This window comes from Osmerus eperlanus, chromosome 13, assembly GCF_963692335.1.
Source record: "Osmerus eperlanus chromosome 13, fOsmEpe2.1, whole genome shotgun sequence".
In the NCBI taxonomy this organism is placed as follows: domain Eukaryota; kingdom Metazoa; phylum Chordata; class Actinopteri; order Osmeriformes; family Osmeridae; genus Osmerus; species Osmerus eperlanus.
Window position 1 is genome coordinate 17149727 of NC_085030.1, and position 18987 is coordinate 17168713.

General features: G+C 51.6%; 2 protein-coding genes across 2 annotated transcripts in view; both read right to left on the reverse strand.

Moving 5' to 3' along the window:
- Positions 1 to 16: 16 nt before the first annotated feature.
- pcdh12 (protocadherin 12) lies at positions 17 to 12991 on the reverse strand. The gene is made up of 4 exons (XM_062477190.1): positions 9610 to 12991; positions 6673 to 6764; positions 4925 to 5070; positions 17 to 919 (listed from the first exon to the last, which is right to left on the reverse strand). The coding sequence occupies exons 1-4, from the start codon at positions 12466 to 12468 to the stop codon at positions 510 to 512; spliced, it is 3507 nt and encodes a 1168-aa protein (XP_062333174.1). The 5' UTR covers positions 12469 to 12991; the 3' UTR covers positions 17 to 509.
- Positions 8607 to 18987, reverse strand: part of canx (calnexin) — a 44803-nt gene continuing 34422 nt past the window's right edge. The window contains exon 16 of the transcript XR_009932075.1: positions 8607 to 8621. The gene's annotated coding sequence lies outside the window, so the exon portion shown is untranslated. The remainder of the gene's footprint in view (positions 8622 to 18987) is intronic.

Below are 18987 nucleotides of genomic sequence, written 5' to 3' on the forward strand. Positions count from 1 at the left end.
AGTGTTTAGTCTTGAGGAAACACAAAGACGTTTCCTCCTTTCTCCTGGCCGAGGGGGCTTTCGAACCCGGACACTCACACACACGGATGTGTCAGCACTGTGTTATTACTCCCACAGAAACACCACATTCAGAGTTGAGGAACGATACAGAGATGAGTGTTTGCAACATAACGACTGCACACCTTGTGCTTTGAGGTGTTACTTTCTGTCTCGAGTGTGTCCAGTGCTCAGGTCAACACCTCTCTCCTCCCGTTGGCCTTGACCTGTTCCAGACAGGGAGCGCTTCGGGAGAGGAGAGAGAGACAACTCCCAACTGAGACGCTCAGAGAGCCAGAGGTAATTTCCATTTCAATAACAAGGCAAAAATGCTTGACGTAATTTCTCAAACAAACATAGGCTACAGTACATTTTAAAGAGACAATATACTCATGAACCAAAAACAAAACAAACATCCACACAGAATGTCTTTCCAAACGTCCTCACAAAAAAAGCACTTTAACCCACGGGCCTCAACACTGAGCAAGAGAGGGCCTCTTTTCCGGGTTCCCAGAGTTCCTCATACCGCCGGGGGGCCCGCTGGGGGCGGGCGAGGCCCCGTCCAGCCCCAGAGAGCGGCGGTAGGCGGCCGACAGTCTGTAGAGCATCTCAGCAGAGGGGCAGGGCTGGGCGTCGGCCTTCTGGGACAGCAGCATCTCGAACAGCGTGCTCACCTCCGACAGCAGAGCCCCGCCCAGGGGGCTGGAGGGCTCGGGGGTCTTGCCAAAGGTGGAGAAGGTGGAGTCGAGGCTGTCGGGGGGGCAGAGGTCGTCGGGTGACGGTGGCCCGTTGGGGACAAACATGTTGTCGTGGTAATCGGCTGTGAGGGGGAGGGAGAGACGGGCCATCCACGAGGGGTCTTCTAGGTCAGCGAATACATCGTCTGATGGAGGAAGGAGAGAGAGAGAGAGAGAGAGAGAGAGAGAGAGAGAGAGAGAGAGAGAGAGAGAGAGAGAGAGAGAGAGAGAGAGAGAGAGAGAGAGAGAGAGAGAGAGAGAGATGAGAGAGAGAGAGAGAGAGAGAGAGAGAGAGAGAGTGAGGAGAATGCAGAACCACAGAACAAAACTAAACAAAAACTCCAGGACTGTAGCTGTGTGAGGGACACAGTCTTGTGTTTCTCTTTCATGCTGCTATTACTTACGAAACTGGAATTCCTCAAACCGAGAACCCAAATGAAATCTGAGGTAGGGGTGGGACGATTATCTGGCATGTCAACAAGAACAACCAAGACCCAAGCAAACTTAATAAAAAGGAGCTTATGGAGCCAGAGGTCCAATCTCACTGAACATTTCACTCAGAAAATTGCTGGATGTGGGGTGCAGGATGGAAGAAATCTCAGTATGAGTATATTTATCTGTCTGTTGTGAACAGGCATTTCCTGCTGTCCTGTGTCTGTTGGTCTCAAATGAGCACGTACACAATTCAAACTGCCGACATACCCCACTAAATGACCCGTGTTCAGCATTCCAGACTTTCTCTATGGGTTTGTGAGAGGGGTGTGTCTGAATGTCTGTGGGCGACGTTTAGCCAAAATTCTGTTTGGAGGTTTGAACCATTACATTGACTTTCATGTTTCACATCCTCTCAGCTTAAATTGTGTTAAAATTCCTGTCTTTATTAAATCTACAGACATTTACAGAACAGGAAGAAAAGAGAGAGAGGATGACTGGTGACTGATTGGAGAGAAACTAACAGAATGGAATGAAGGATAGTTTTCTGAGGGTGATGACCCTGGGAAGACATTAATAAAGGTTCATATTGATGATTGAATGAAGTCCTGTGAGCCCAGCCAAGGCCAGCTGTTGACAGTGACTTTACGCAGAACTGTAGCAGGTTATTGAAAGACTTCCTCTTTGTTTCAACCCCTCTCACCTTAACTAGATTCTCCTTGGTTTAATCTAATCAGGCTCGTTCCCTGAAAAGAGCCGACCCGAGCCCTGCTTTCCCTGTGGTCTCTTTCATCTAATCACAACCAGATCTCTGAAAGCTTGAAAATACACACACACATATTCACATACACTCACACACACTCACAAACTAACACACACACAACTTCGTGACACTGACAGCCCAAGAAGTTAAACGTCTCTCTGTTAGATAAACAGGTCTTTATCCTGCGGTGTTTCTGCTACAGTGTGCAGACCATCCTACCCTGATCCCCACTTACCCCTCCAGCAGCAGCACATCTCACCAGATCCTTTCAGCGATGGCTATAATCAGCAGTGTTTGTTTGGAACGTTCAAAGCGTCAGTGAAACACTGGTTTTTGAAAGAGAATGAATGAAGAGTGTTTTTTCTTAGCTTTTTGTTTTTTGCTCAAATTGTCAAACCACACAAGAGTCATCAAAGGAAACAGGACTGCCTCTGTAGTCTCTTTCATGTTGTCACCTGCGACGGGCCCTGGTGAGAGTGTACCTGACAGGGCTGGTGAGAGTGTACCTGACAGGGCTGGTGAGAGTGTACCTGACAGGGCTGGTGTTCACAGTCACACACTGAGCTGCTCAGAGATGAAGGCAGGGAGCCCGGGTGTGCATGCTCTACTGCCTCTGCTTGGCTCAGAGTCAGAAGAGTCAGTGATCAAACGAACCCTCCCCTGCCCACATCAGACACAGACAGGCCTCACTAGCTAGTAGTCTGGCCTAACACATTACTGTAGACAGCAAGAGAGAGGCCTCACTAGCTTTACTAGCTAACTGTCTGTGCTAAAACACATCAGGTTGGAAAATTCCATCTTGGCTCCTTATCTTGTTATTTTGCAGCAGCTATTCTGTATATTTCCTCACAATCTCTTTCTGACACTCTCCCTCTATCTCTCCATCTCTTACGAATCTTTAACTATTCTACTGTTTGCTCCCCCCCACCTCCTCCTCCTCCACCCCTCCTCCTCCTCCACCCCTCCTCCTCCTCTCTCTCTATCTTTTCATCTCTCCTGATCCATGACTCTCCCTGTCTAAGACTTCATTAGACCTGGCCTACCAACAGGGAGACCCTAAATCTTTCAGAAAACAATTAACTTCTTATTGGAACCAGAGGAGACCTGCTAAACACACACACACAGACACATAGACACACAGACAGAACTACACACACACACTAGAAACATGTTTGATGTGGTGAAGTCCCATTACGCGGTAGGTTGACCAGAACCACATCCAGACACCCACATAAAGTACGGTAGTTACAGTAAAAGCTTGCTGCCAAGTGTCAGATCTTCCATCAACCAAGTCACAAAATCAGAGCATGCTTCTTATAACAACCATGATCACTGACACAGACATTACTGGTTATGTATGGGTTCTCAAAACAAAATCTGTAAACTCGTCTTGGGGAAAAAAAAGACTTTTGGATAATAATACAACAACTAGGGTTGGACAGTAAAATGTTAACTATCACCCGTCTGCTGTAAGATTTATGGTTCAGGAATCCAAACAGGCCAAACAAAAGAACGCCGATTTCAAAGAGGAGAACAGTGAGAGGTGAAACTGAGACGGTTTGAGGCTGACGAAGGGGTGTTGAAAACTTCTCACACCGAATGACACACACACACACACTTTGACACAGTGTCTAGCAGGAAGAGAGACAGAAGTGAAACATGATATGAGAATCAGGGCAGAGTTATCTGTTCACAGCTCTGGAAACACAGCTTCAGTGTTGAGAGAAGAGGAGTGTGTGTGGTGTGTGTGTGTAACGTGAGTGTGTGTGTGTATGTATATGCCTCTGTGTGTGGTGTGTGTGTGTGTGTGTAACGTGAGTGTGTGTGTGTGTGTGTGTATGTATATGCCTCTGTGTGTGGTGTGTGTGTGTGTGTGTAACGTGAGTGTGTGTGTGTGTGTATGTATATGCCTCTGTGTGTGGTGTGTGTGTGTGTGTGTGTAACGTGAGTGTGTGTATGTATATGCCTGTGTGTGTGTGTGGTGTGTGTGTGTGTGTAACGTGAGTGTGTGTATGTATATGCCTGTGTGTGTGTGTGGTGTGTGTGTGTGTAACGTGAGTGTGTGTATGTATATGCCTGTGTGTGTGTGTGTGTATTAAACACAACTTTTAAGATGGGATTACAACAATAAAAACCTCTAGAAGGTCCCCTAGGTAAAGGCAAAAATGTGTAGCCAAGGGAACGGGCTGCTTTCACAAAGCAAGAAACCTCAAAGACCGTGATCTTCTCACACACACGCGTGATCTTCTCACACACACACACGTGTGCCAGACTACCCAGTTACCTTGGGAACGAAGGCCCGGGGCAGAGGTGACTCAAGCGCAACACTGCACACGCACACACACAGCAAAAGCTGTCAGAAGGCGCCTGCACAAGTACAACTAGACGTGTCACATTATAATTTAAAATGCAAAAAAAAAAAGAGTAAGAAGACTATTTTTTGTAAATGTAATTTGACTAGTCGTCTAGATCAACAGAGTTACAGAAATCAAAGAGTTGTACAAATCACCGTATTAAAAGCCTGAGGTGGTCTGAGTATTGGGGATGTATTGTAATGTATGTCTTAATGTGTATCTTTAAGACTGAGTGAATGTATGTCTTAATGTGTATCTTTAAGACTGAGTGAATGTATGTCTTAATGTGTATCTTTAAGACTGAGTGAATGCCCGTTTCAAATGTCATGCTATGATTGAAGGAGACGGCCTCACAGAGAAAGAGGGATGTTCTGAGGATACTGATGTTATTTCGTCTTCTGTGTTTATGTTTAAAGAACAAAAACTAACTTTTTTCAGTGTGACAGTGAACAAAATGACCAAAAACATTGTATAACCCTTTTTACACATCTTTACCAAGGTGTGCCAATAATTCTGGAGTGGACTGCCTGTACTAGACAAACATACTGACTATTATATCCTTGTAAACTCTCAACCGAACATGTGAGGTTGTCTGTCCTCACCGGTGTTCAGCAGGCTGTTGAGCCCCTCTCCCAGCAGGGGGTCAAGGGGGGATTCTTGGTCTGGGTCCCAGTCCATGTCCCCGGCCTCGCTCTCTCCATGCCCGCTGTCCTTGGTGCTGTGCCAGTCTGTGTCCTGGGCACCAGACCTGCAGGGGGGCAGAGGATGTAGGTCACAGTCAGAGAGGAGCACATTTTGTTTGCGGTGTTTGTGTGGAGATGAGAAAAAGAGGAGAGCGAATGAGAAAGGAGGAGAGGAAAGAGAGGAGGAGGAAGGAGAGAAGAGCAGTGTGTCTGTGCCACTGACACTAATAGCTGTCCTCTCTGACATTCTGCAAAAGGTAATACCGTGTGGTATTTCAAAGTGCTTGGCAACACCGAGCCAGTCTAAGACCTCTCCAGCGATTCTGATCTTGGTTCCTGGAGAGATACTCCAGGGGCTTTCACAGTTTAATGATAAAATGTAATGAAAGCTGGAACCAGGGTGGAAGAGCGACATCACGTTCCTCTGAGTCAGAGTCTGGCACCTGATCTCTGACAAAAGGAGTCACTCTGGAGGAGATAAAGACCAGCGCACACCCAGCAGGCTAACACACAGGTACTCGACGACCAACGGAGTCAGACATTACACCTAACACAGACACCCAGTTAGCAAGAAATGACTCATCACGTTTGTCAACTGGGTTCAGAATCCTGTGAGGAAAGGTTCTTCATCTGACACGAAAGCCTATGTCATCTGTGTGATAACATTGCGGTGTGCAGATGGGCCTGTTCCTGCTGGACAGAGGTGAATCAGGGCTCTGAGGTGGGGCCTGAGTGCTGCTCTAACTTGCCCCTGGCTGACTGGCATCTCAATGGTCTGACACACACTTCCTGAAACAGCCAGACTGAGGACAAAGGGGGAGATGATCAAATCTAATCCAGTTTGTCATGAATATCCCTTTTTACAAGCAATGTCACAGAGGCAAAAGTACACACATCCTTCCCTCAAGTAGAAGTACAGATACTCATGTTTAAAAATCTCTGGTAAAATAGAGAAGCCTAAAACAGAGTAAAGCAGAGTAGAGCAGAGATTTTTTTCAAAACTTATTTGTGTTCACGACACAAAAAAGGTTTTAGTTTTATCCCAACTTTAGTTTTTGCCAATATTTTTCTTGCTGCCTTCTACCTTGCTCCATGGTAGCTTCACATACTACCTTGCGTTTGTTGTGCGTGATAGCCTGGAAATGAAAAAAGGCACGCAATGATAAGAAATAATATTGATCATGCCACCAAATACAGATTTGTACTTTTTTGTAAAAAAAAAATCTACCTTTCAAAACTTTTCAAAGGTCAAAAGTTGTTTTAAAAACTTTTTTTCCCAAACTTTTTTTGGACAAAAAGTTTTTTGTTTTATCCCAACTTATTTTTTCCAAAACGTTTTTTCACAACACAAAAACTTTTTTTTGTTTCATCCAAACTTTTTGTAAACGTTTTGTAAAATATGTTTTAAACTTTCCAAAATGTAACAATAAATAATATTGATCATGCCCCCAAATACAGATTAAAACTGAAGTAAGGAGCTTGGCTTTGAAATGTAAGAAGTAGAAAGTACAGATATTTGTGTATAAACAAATATCAGTATCTTTTTTTCCACAAGAAAGAAGGGGGGTGAGGAGAAGAGAGGGGGAGATGAAGAAGAGGGGAGGAGAGGGAGAAGAAGGACGAGGAGGAGGAGAAGAATGGAGGACGGGGGGAAGAGGGACTCTCACCTGCCAGCTCGATGGGAGTACTTGTTACCGCGGAAGTTGGGCCTTGGCTGCAGCTGCCCCTGATGAAGGAGAGAGAGGAGCTGGGAGACCTGCTGGAGGAGGAGGAGGAGGAGGAGGAGAAAAGTTAGACCCAGACAGCAGTATAATAACAGCTGTGAGCAGACCATGTCCCTAGCCTCAGACACAGAGACACAGAGCTAACCAGAACCCAACCATAACAACCTGGGGCAAGACTGGGAGTTGTGGTCATCACGGGTACAAGACAAACAACTGGTTAGAGAGACTTTGTGAGAAACCTTCAGGTCAGCAGTGATCATTAAAAACACAACGTGAAAACGCAGAGACAGGGAGTGGATGGGAGTGGCATAACAACGGAGAGAAAACAGAGGTGATTTATGGGAACCTCTTCAACCTGTCTGTCTCAGTGCAGCACCCTCAGCTCTGGCACGGCGCAGCAGAGCTGTTTCTGCTGACGTTCTGGTTATGAGAGCGGATGTTGGCTGTGACAGAGACAGGAAACACTGGCTTGGTGAGGTGTGTGTTCCTGTGTGTATGTGTGCGTGAGAGAGAGAGAGAGAGAGTGTGTGTGTAAGAGAGTGTGTGTAAGAGAGTGTGTGTGTATGTGTGTGTGTGTGTGTGTGTATGTGTGTAAGAGAGAGTGTGTGTGTGTGTGTGTGTGTGTGTGTGTGTGTGTAAGAAAGAGTGTGTGTGTGTGTGTTTGTGTGTGTGTGTGTGTGTGTGTGTGTGTGTGTGTGTGTGTGTGTGTGTAAGAGAGTGTGTGGGTGTGTGTGTATGGAAGTGAGGAGGCGGTGTGAGTGGACAGGAAGGCTCTTCTACGCAGAGGGCTATTCTTCTCTGACCTGCTTCCTTCCAGGATGAACCTCTGAAATGTGGACAGGCAGAGAGGGAAACCCCCCCAGTCAGACTGCCCCTTCCTCCAGGACCTCTAGGGAGACACCTAAGGGGCCAAGGTGCCAACTGGGACAAGGGGTGGGTGTTGGGGAGGGAGATGGGGTAAGTAATGGGGAGGGAGAAGGGGTGAGTGTGGGGGAGGGAGGGGTGAGTGTTGGGGAGGGGTGAGTGTGGGGGAGGGAGGGGTGTGGGGGAGGGAGGGGTGTGAGGGAGGGAGGGAGGGGTGAGTGTGGGGGAGGGAGGGGTGTGGGGGAGGGAGGGGTGTGAGGGAGGGAGGGAGGTGTGAGTGTGGGGGAGGGAGGGGGGGGTGAGAGTGGGGGAGGGAGGGGTGTGAGGGAGGGAGGGGTGAGTGTGAGGGAGGGAGGGGTGAGTGTGAGGGAGGGAGGGGGGGGTGTGGGGGAGGGAGGGAGGGAGGGGGGGTGAGTGTGGGGGAGGGAGGGAGGGGTGAGTGTGGGGGAGGGAGGGGTGTGAGGGAGGGAGGGGTGAGTGTGAGGGAGGGGTGAGTGTGGGGGAGGGAGGGGGGTGTGTGGGGGAGGGAGGGGTGTGGGGGAGGGAGGGGTGAGTGTGAGGGAGGGAGGGGTGAGTGTGGGGGAGGGGTGAGTGTGGGGGAGGGAGGGGGGGGTGTGAGGGAGGGAGGGGTGAGTGTGGGGGAGGGAGGGGTGAGTGTGGGGGAGGGGTGTGAGGGAGGGAGGGGTGAGTGTGAGGGAGGGAGGGAGGGGTGAGTGTGAGGGAGGGGTGAGTGTGGGGGAGGGAGGGGGGGAGGGGGGGAGGGGGGGGTGAGTGTGGGGGAGGGAGGGGGGGGGTGAGTGTGGGGGAGGGAGGGGGGGGTGTGGGGGAGGGAGGGGGGGAGGGAGGGGGGGAGGGGTGAGTGTGAGGGAGGGAGGGAGGGGTGAGTGTGGGGGAGGGAGGGGTGTGAGGGAGGGAGGGGTGAGTGTGAGGGAGGGAGGGGTGAGTGTGAGGGAGGGGTGAGTGTGGGGGAGGGAGGGGGGGAGGGGGGGAGGGGGGGGTGAGTGTGGGGGAGGGAGGGGGGGAGGGGTGAGTGTGAGGGAGGGGTGTGAGGGAGGGAGGGAGGGGTGAGTGTGAGGGAGGGGTGAGTGTGGGGGAGGGAGGGGGGGGGTGAGTGTGGGGGAGGGAGGGGGGTAGGGGTGAGTGTGAGGGAGGGAGGGAGGGGTGAGTGTGAGGGAGGGAGGGAGGGAGGGAGGGGGGGGTGAGTGTGGGGGAGGGAGGGGGGGGTTAGCTGGGTTAAGACTCGGTCTCTTCCTGCTCTTAGAGGGATTCATGTGAGGCCTTCAGACCGTTCCAGGGTCTTTGTTCGGAGGGTGTCGACCAGCGCAGCACTTTCAGACATGCAAAACCAGAGATGCACAGTTGCTGTTTTCTTTTACCCACAGTGAGCTCAGGAACAGCGGCCACAGTCCATACGTGTCAGAACAGTGTTGCTTTACACTACAGACATATCACCCTACAGACACATCACAGCTTCCCCTGGCTGGGGTTACCCCCTCGGAGAATCTGAGGGCTCTGCGTCTTCCCTCATTCTACATGAATCTGTTATGTGATATAGAGAGAAAAGGACCCGTGTGATTTCTCGGGGGGCTGGGAGCAGGATTACAGCTTCTGACACATGAGCACCTGAATCAACTCCAGGCTCGGGCATTGGATGTCAGCTGTCCCTCCAGGGTAACTATGGAAGTTAAACACCAGGCCAGAATAACAGATAAGCCTTCAGGGAAAACTAGGTGGTAAAGATCTGCTTTCGGGAACTTCATTTTAGATTTACATCAACATACCTGGAGGTAAACGTTTGTGTTTAAGTAAAAACACATGAGGGCATAGGAAAGAGAAAGGAAAGTCTAGAAAGAGTGAAATTTCACCGGTTATGGAAATTACGCTCTCCTCGAGATTATTCATAATAAATGAATTAATTTGAAAGTTATTTTCAAAAAATGATTAAATAGAACATTTAGCACATTGGATACACTGAATTTCATTGACATTTCTCTCCAAATCACGATTGTGTCATACCTGTACTTCAGGGGAAGCAGAAGAAAGCTCAATGCCGTTTTCTCCCAAGGCAGCCATGGACAGGCGGACCAGGTTGCTCAGTATCTGCCGGTGGTCCGTCGCCTCGCTCCTCCCTCGGCCCTCCCCGTTCCTCGGCCTCCTGAGCGTGGCCTGGGTCGCAGGCTCCCCCTCCTCCCCTCCAGCCCTGCCCTGGGCCTCGCAGGGGCCCCTCCTCTTCAGGGTGCCGGTGTGAGACATGGAAGACGACGACGAGGGGTTCCTGGCCGTCCGCAGGGTCCGGTAGGGCGTGGCCGGGGTCCGGGGGAGAGAGCCGTCCAGGTCGAAGCTCCCGGGTTTGCGTAGCGTCCTGGAGTGGGAGATGGGGAGCGTCGCCCCTCCGTCCGGGTGGGCTAGGGGCGTCGGGGGGGACGAGGCCCGGGAGAGCTGCCTCTCGGTGGGCTGGTCTCCAGACACCACTGGGGGGAGCGCCTGGGCCCCACCCTCCTCATCCGAAGGTTCCTCTCTTCTCCCCCTTAGGGCCGGTACCAGCTGGATGTCGGCCTTCAGGATGTGCTTCTGAGGTCGGCGAGGGTGGCGGGTGTAGGTGGACTCGGCCTGTCGGCAGTTGTACGCCCGGTTCTCTCGTTTCTCCGGGCGGCAGAAGGTGGTTACCAGAGCTACGGCCAGGAGCAGCAGGAGGCAGGTGGCACCTAGACAGATGGCCAGCATCATGGTGAAGCTGAGCTGGCCGCGGTTGCCGGGAGACGAGTTCTTGAGATGGTCCTTGAGGTTGATGAAGGTGACCTCCAGCCTCGCACTGGTGGCCAGGCTGGGAGTGCCCATGTCGGACACCGAGATCTCCACCTTGAAGGTCTTGCCGATCAGCTCCGTGGCATTGGAGGTGTTGACGTACAGCTGTCCCGTGCTGTCGTCCAGCCTGAACAGGCCGGTCGGGTTCCCATCTGTGATCAGGTAGGTGAGTTTCCCGTTCAGTCCAGAGTCGGGGTCACTGGCTTTTATGGTGGTGGCCAGGAATCCTTTAAGTCCATCTGTGGCCGAGTGGCCAAACGGAGAATCCGTAGAACCCTCCTCCAGACTGGTTCCCAGTTCAGTGACGATCTCCCCCTTGTCGGCGTTGACAGGGACACTGACAGAGCAGACGCCCCTCTTTAGCGCCGGCTCACTGATGACGGGAGGGTTGTCGTTGAGATCCTGGATGTCGATCAGAACCGTGGCCGAGCTGCTAAGAGGGGGATGTCCCTGGTCTACGGCCTTCACAACAAAGGAATAGGAACGGGAAAGCTCGTAATCCAGGGACTGTTGGACACTGACGATTCCACTGGTGGGGTGAATAGAGAAAGAGGCTGTTGGCGTCCCTAGTTCGTTGGACTCCTGGATGGAGTAGGACACCCTCCCGCTCAGTTCCAGGTCCACGTCGCAAGCTTCCACCTTGAGCACGGGCAGGCCAGGGGCGTTGTTCTCCTGGAAGGAGGAGCGGTACTGCGACCTGGAGAACACGGGCGCATTGTCGTTCTCATCCAGCACGTGCACGGCCAGGTGTCGGACGCAGGAGAGAGGGGGGTCTCCGTGGTCCTGGGCGATCAGGGTGACGTTGTACTCCGTCACCGACTCCCGGTCCAGGGTGCCGTTGGTCACGATGGTGTAGTAACCGTGGCTCTTCTTGAGGCGGAATGGACCGGAACCGGGCTGGATCTTGGCACGCACCTTTCCGTTGTCACCTGAATCGGCGTCCGAAACCATCACCAGTGCCAGGAAGGTGTCCTCGGGCGCGCTCTCTGACACTGTGGCCACCGGGGAGTCGGGCTGCGTCCAGGTGACGTGGATCCTCGGGGCGTTGTCATTGACGTCTCGCAGCTTGACGTGGAGTTTGCAGTGGGAAGGGATGGCGTTGGGGCCAAGGTCACGGGCCTGGAGGTCCACCTCGTAGGAGTGCTTGGCCTCATAGTCCAGGGGGCCCTGGAGGGTCACCGCACCCGTCTGGGGGTGCACCCCGAACAGCCTCTGCACATCCGGAGGAGCGTGTTTACTCAGGGAGTACTCCACCTCCCCATTGGCTCCCTGGTCCGGGTCAGAGGCCTTCAGGTTGATGACCACGGTGCCCCGGGCAGTATCCTCCGCCAGCTCCACGGTCGGGGTGCTGTCCTCAAACGTGGGGCTGTTGTCGTTGGAGTCCAAGATGTTGACACGGACCAGAGTGCTGCCAGAGCGTGGCGGATTCCCCTTGTCCCAGGCTGTGAGAGTCAGCTCGAAGGAGGGCTGGACTTCCCGGTCCAGCTCCTTGATCACCACCAGCTCTGCCCGCTTGCTCCCACCCGGCGCCGTGCTCACATCCAGGGCAAAGTGCTGGTTGATGGCCAGCGAGTAGGTCTGCAGGCCGTTGGGGCCGGCATCGGGGTCGACCGCGCGGTCCAGGGGGATCCGCATCCTCAGCGAGGCCGTCTCAGAGATCTCCACGTCCTGATTCCGGCTGGGGAAGGTGGGGCTGTGGTCGTTTAGGTCCATCACCTCCACCCTCACCCTCAGGAAGTGAAAGGAGCCTCCCTTCCTGTAGAGCACGCTGAAGGCCAGCTCACACAGGTCCGCCCCTCGGCACAGCTCTTCCCGGTCCAGAGGGTTGAGGGTGGACACGGTTCCGTCTCGTGACGCGATGGAAAAGGGCAAGGCCTGGCCGTACTCGGCCACCTGGAAACCCTCCAGAGGCCCCGTCTCTCCTCTCTGACGCAGGTCGTCCACAAGCCGGCCTACCCTCGTCCCAGCAGCCTGCTCCTCCCACACCCGGTACAGGATGGTCAGGGGGCCAGGGTCCGAGCACTGCGCCTCAGGACCGAGGCTCAGAACCAGCAGCAGGGGCAGTAGCATGACTGTTTACGGTTTCTCTGATCAGACTAGGTCCTAAATGGACATAATATCTGTCTGTAAATGTTTAATTTTAACCAGTTCTGAATGTGAGATGAAGCAGCTCTAATTTATTAACTCTATAAATATGTCTCAATCAGCCCAAAAATCTGCTAAGCATTAACTAGCACCAGATATCTTATTTTTCTCACAGAACATTTACATGTTGTTTCAGTAAAAACAAAACCCTTATAGTAAAGAGAAAAAAAGCTCAATGGTTAACTATATCGCCTCAGACAAAAAGCTCTGTCACTAAAAAATAACGTGAAAAAAATGATCAACAAAACAATCTGTTCTATTTGAACAACTCTTAAACCAGAATGATGTTGAATAAAGAGCTTTTCTATAACAACCTCCTCCACCACAGCTGAGTCAGAAGATAATGACAGAATAGTCCATCCAGAACAAACAGCTAAAGCGTCTTTCTCTCTACCTCACTCCCCACTGCTGTTTCAGCCTCCAGATCCCAGATCCTGCTCACAGCAAAGTCCACAGTCAAGTGAAGAAGTCCTGCTCTGTGAGGACACATGCTGGGAGTGACTGAGCCAATCAGAGGCAGGGGGGCGGGGCCTATGCAGATTCTTTCTGCAAACCCCCACAGAACAGAGAGATGTGGACCCTCAGGAAATCAGGAGTTAGGACAACACAGGAGTGCTTTTAGAGAAACGCGATCCTGCCCTTCCTGAGTCATCCTCTGCCCTCAGCCGCCACACAATTTGCTTTCCTTCATTAACTCATCAGGACCTGCACTATGGCTGTTTAGGTTCCTCTAAAGGGGTGTGAGGGTTTGAAGTAGAGCTCTTGTGGGCCCAAGAGGTCTAGCCAGACCTGTTGTTAGTTCAGAGCTTCATGACGTATGGTCTGCACTCGTGACAGAAATCCTAAACATAGATAACTGATAAGCCTGTGGGCAACTCTAAACTGGTCTGTCTTAAGTCTTTAAGCTTTGTCAAATGCTCCTTTCGGGGGAAAGAATTATTTATGTTCCTCTTTTCCACACTTCTGTAATAACACATGTAGAATTAGCTGTGTTTTTACTTCATGCACTGTACAGTCAAGGACATGCTGAAAAGTTCCAAGTCGCCTCTTTTCAAGGATTTATTCTAAAAATAAAGTACTGTGGTTTCTTGTCAGTGTGGCTCCAATCCAAGAATATGAAAAAACATCCAAAAACATCACATGTATGGGTCTAAATGCTATACTTATCAAATGTTTTTGCTGTGAAACAGGATTCCATTCTATGGATCTTACATGTTATTTCACATGCTTGCCTGATTAACACATATATACATTGAGATTCAATTTCACACACTGGATTTCCACGCTTTATGTGTGTCTAATTCTTATTTTCTCCACACTCTAAGAGGACCAGGACAGACATCTGAGAAAGAAAAGCTCTGCGGAGCTTCAAGCAGATCGCTTCCCTTCCCGGCTCGGGGGGTCCTGAAACAGAGAGAACCATCAACACGAGAGCCAATCGGATCCTCTCTCAGAGCAACGACGCGGGACAGGGTGATAACTCTGGGGAAGATGACAGTGGAGATAAGACGACCTGCAGTCCGCTGCTGTTAGCGGAGACTCCGTGAAGCGGACCTGCTTAAGAGTGAAACTCCCCTCTGAGAGGCCGTCTCTGTTAGTCAGCCAGAGAGGAAGGGTCAGCCAATACGATTAGGCTCTATCTCCTAAACAAACACGGGGTCGTGTTCAGCACCCTGAGCCCTGCTCTGCGGGCCGTTAGGGGAGCAGGAGGAGGGTGAACGCTGGGCTCTGCATGCAGGACAAACTCACTGTTTAGTGTTGCTTTCATTTCAGTAACTGCACCCCTGGAGTGCTCGGCCCCTACACTCAGCTACGACCCCTGACCCCTGACTCCAAATCAGCTCAATGTCATGGAGGGACAGGGGCACAAAGGAAGGACTCTGTTAACCTACACAAACACATATACACACACAAACACATATACACACACAAACAGAAACATGATCATAACTTTAACATCTTCCTGAACACGCGTCCCTCCCTCCCTCCTTCCCTCCTTCCTTCCTTCCTTCCTTCCCTCCCTCCTTCCCTCCCTCCCTCCCTCCCTCCCTCCCTCCTTCCCTCCTTCCCTCCTTCCCTCCTTCCCTCCCTCCCTCCCTCCCTCCCTCTCCTGCTTTTCTGTCTGAGCTGGCTGGCATCTGAAATGCCATTTTTGTGGGTGAGGCTTCCTCTGAGCCTGCAAGTCTGGTCACCACATTTCTGTGTGTGTGTGTGTGTGTCCCGCTGAAACCAAATCCTGCCTCTGATGTGTTACATCTACCTTTTTCTCACAAAAAAAAACACACTGGAAACCCCATGCCTCTTTAAAAGCACACACAGTCAAAACACATCAACCTATCTCATTCTGAATTCACTGTCCACTGTGGGAAGGGGTTTTGAGTATCTAAACATCATTGTGCTTTGAAAACAATAAGCTGCAAAACAGGAAAGTGAGTTGACCGAGCCGCAGGAGGCTAAACCAGCCCAGAGGAGAAAGCAGCTATTTCTGAGACCTGGCTCTCTTGCTGTTGTTTTCCTCACAGATAAAGGATGTGTTAAGGAAACTGGCCAATGAGAGACAACCTCCAAGCCCTCACTGTCTGGTCTTTACAGGAGCCTCCATCACACAACCAAACAACTTCTCATCTGACAGTGCAGAGCAACAACCAAACTTCTAAAACCTCTCTTCTACCTATTATCACACCAAACACATCATTAACATCAGAGCGACTATTTTTTATACTATGTCACTTTGGGGAAAAGCATGTGCTAATCTAATACAAATGTTAAAATGTATTCAGTGACTATGTTTTTCCACAGAGTATAACTGCTATCATTTGACAGTCGAGCTACCGTTAGTCCCAGTTGGAGGGTGAACCTGCTGAAGATCTTCCCTCAGAGTCAGAGGGGACGAGCCTCATCGGCCTCTCCTGTGTCCTCCAGAGGGGACGAGCCTCATCATCCTCTCCTGTGTCCTCCAGAGGGGACGAGCCTCATCGGCCTCTCCTGTGTCCTCCAGAGGGGACGAGCCTCATCGGCCTCTCCTGTGTCCTCCAGAGGGGACGAGCCTCATCGGCCTCTCCTGTGTCCTCCAGAGGGGACGAGCCTCATCGTCCTCTCCTGTGTCCTCCAGAGGGGACGAGCCTCATCGTCCTCTCCTGTGTCCTCCAGAGGGGACGAGCCTCATCGGCCTCTCCTGTGTCCTCCAGAGGGGACGAGCCTCATCGTCCTCTCCTGTGTCCTCCAGAGGGGACGAGCCTCATCGTCCTCTCCTGTGTCCTCCAGAGGGGACGAGCCTCATCGTCCTCTCCTGTGTCCTCCAGAGGGGACGAGCCTCATCGGCCTCTCCTGTGTCCTCCAGAGGGGACGAGCCTCATCGGCCTCTCCTGTGTCCTCCAGAGGGGACGAGCCTCATCGGCCTCTCCTGTGTCCTCCAGAGGGGACGAGCCTCATCGTCCTCTCCTGTGTCCTCCAGAGGGGACGAGCCTCATCGTCCTCTCCTGTGTCCTCCAGAGGGGACGAGCCTCATCGGCCTCTACTGTGTCCTCCAGAGGGGACGAGCCTCATCGTCCTCTCCTGTGTCCTCCAGAGGGGACGAGCCTCATCGTCCTCTCCTGTGTCCTCCAGAGGGGACGAGCCTCATCGTCCTCTCCTGTGTCCTCCAGAGGGGACGAGCCTCATCGTCCTCTCCTGTGTCCTCCAGAGGGGACGAGCCTCATCGTCCTCTCCTGTGTCCTCCAGAGGGGACGAGCCTCATCGTCCTCTCCTGTGTCCTCCAGAGGGGATGAGGCCAGTCGTCAGCAGCCGGCTCTGCTGCCCAGTCTGCCCTGTGATGACAAGAGACAGCCCCTTTAAACACCTCCACACAGCCAGCCAGTCTTCACAAGCTCTTAGACTCACTCAATGCCTTCACATAAACAAAGAGTTTGTGTGTGGCGGGTTAGTGGGATTTAACAAGGTGTGTGTGTGTGTGTGTGTGTGTGTGTGTGTGTGTGTGTGTGTGTGTGTGTGTGTGTGTGTGTGTGTGTGTGTGTGTGTGTGTGTGTGTGTGTGAAGACGTGTAAGGGCAGGATGTGAGTGGACCACTGACCCACTTAATCAGTGAGTAACGGGGCCCAAAGTAGAATGACCAACAGCCATTCACACACACAAACTGTAGCTGTACGTTATACAGCCTGACATTCATTTGTTCACAAAATGTTTTCCTGGTGCCCCACATTAGAGTTTGTGACAGTGCCAAGACATCTAACCAACCCTGACTGACCACCATACAGTGAACAAACAACCTGATTTGACATGCAACCCTCAAAAAGGGGTCAGATGGCTGAGCGGTTAGGGAATGGGGCTATTAATCAGAAGGTTGCTGATTCGATTTCTGGCTGTGCAAAATGACATTGTGTCCTTGGGCAAGGCACTTCACCTTACTTAGAATGTCCCTGTACTTACTGTAAGTCGCTCTGGATAAGAGCGTCTGCTAAATGACAAAATGTAAACTAAATTAATGGGACGTTGAACATAACGTCACAAATAATGTACCTTCAAAACACAGTTGACTCTGTCTGACGTTCTGTTTGTTTGTTGTGGATTCATTCAGCTTGGTTCGACCGACCCTTCTCTTTTAACACTTCACGCCTCGAGCTAGCTAGCGATATCCTGCCTCGGTCTCATACTCAGCGGTGTGTGACCAGTCCCGGCACAGCCTCCACATCTCTACCTCACCTCCAGGTCCCCTCTGGTAGACGGAGAACAACAGGCGATGACAAAGACCCGTTTACAGCCAAACACACACAGACCTGAACCCACTAACCCGTACAACATTGTCCACCCGGCCTTTGTTGGCCCTGCAGGTGTTTGTTGACTTACTCTCCCACTCCGAGCCCCTCCCTCCATCCTCCCCCTCAACCTTTCTGCCCCCTCTCCGTCTCTCCTCACGGCGCCCCCTCCCTGCATCCTTGAACAGTTTCCTGCCACAGGAAGCAGCTAAATCCCATCTGGAGGTTGGAGCCAGAAACATGACTTCCTGGACCTGGGGTTGGTGTTGAAACCAACGGCAAGTACGGAGAGGGGAGGAAGAGAGGAGGAAGATAGAGAAATGATTTAATTGCCTAAGATGACATTTCAATCTCTGTGAAGACACATGTACACAACTGGATTTAATCATTCCTGCTTCACCACAACAGCACAACTCATGGGGAGGTACTTTAGGGGTAATCGCCTGAGTATAAATAATAAATAAATATTTGAGTGCTATATATCAAAGTTGGTCCAGTCTCAGATTAGAGCCTTGTCCTCACCTCCTCAGACAGTCTCCTGTTGTGTTTGAAGTCGCCCTCTGGGATGTTTCTCTGGAGATCCAGACTGCAGCCAGGGGCCTGGGCCAGCCTGGGATCCAGACTGCAGCCAGGGGCCTGGGCCAGCCTGGGATCCAGACTGCAGCCAGGGGCCTGGGCCAGCCTGGGATCCAGACTGCAGCCAGGGGCCTGGGCCAGCCTGGGATCCAGACCTGCTCAAGTCCAGGAGGGGGAGGCTTCGCCTCACAGCCTGGAGCCCTCACCCCTCACCCAGACCCCCCACCCTGCCACAACACAGCCCCGGGGACACCATCCATCTGATTTCACTCTGGAAGAGGACAGAGGAGCTTGCGTAGAAGGGGAGGGAGTGTGTTGATAATACGGTTAAAGATACCGACCAATTTAAGCGGTTTTGTGGTGAGTGGGCGCTGAGCGGCTTGAAGGTGATGAGACTGAGGTCTGAGGTGATTGCAGGAGTGTGGGGAGAGCTGGTGACAGAAGGGAAGTTCGTTAGGCTGACGAACACGAGGTCGTGTCTGAGCGTCTGGCTGCAGACCAGAGATAAAGACAGCAGGACAGGGAGATGTGCGTGAGGTTTCACAATTACAGGAAGCTGCAATTAACCCTGGGAGCCCTGCATGCTCAAACACAGAAATGAGAGACAGAGACACGGACAGAGAGAGAGAGACAGAGAGACAGACAAAGAATGAGAGCGAAAGGGAGAAAGAGAGAGAGGCAGACAGAGTGGTGAATGTGCTGGTGTGCCAAGTCCCATTATTTCCAAAATGGCTTCCTTCCTCTTATCCTCTCCTGCTTGGCCTTTTTACTATCCTCAGTCAAAACATTATGCAGATGAAATTATCAAATCTTAACAACAGTACAAAAGTCACAGAGAACAGGGAAAAGACATTGCTTGTAGCGCATGTTGAAAATGTTCTCTCCATAGCGGCATCAGTGGCAGCATGAAAGATCAAACTCATGACTTGAAACGGTTTTCAACCGTCCTGTGCCCAAGCAGACTGCAGATGAGACCACTGCAGATGAGACCACTTCAGAACATCGGGATGCTTTTGAAGGCTTATCAGAACTGCTCCAATCTCCAGGGTTGTTATTTACCCTGCATGCCACAGACAGTCTCAAACTCTGGGTGAGATTTGATAAGCCACCTCCAGAT

Excerpts from the sequence above, each read along its gene's own strand:
- pcdh12 (XM_062477190.1), bottom strand. The coding sequence starts at position 12,468 with ATGCTACTGCCCCTGCTGCTGGTTCTGAGCCTCGGTCCTGAGGCGCAG. Across the intron at positions 6,765-9,609 it reads CTGCTTCCCCTGAAGTACAG|CAGGTCTCCCAGCTCCTCTC; the intron begins GTATGACACAAT and ends CTCCTCCTCCAG. Across the intron at positions 5,071-6,672 it reads TACTCCCATCGAGCTGGCAG|GTCTGGTGCCCAGGACACAG; the intron begins GTGAGAGTCCCT and ends GCCCCCCTGCAG.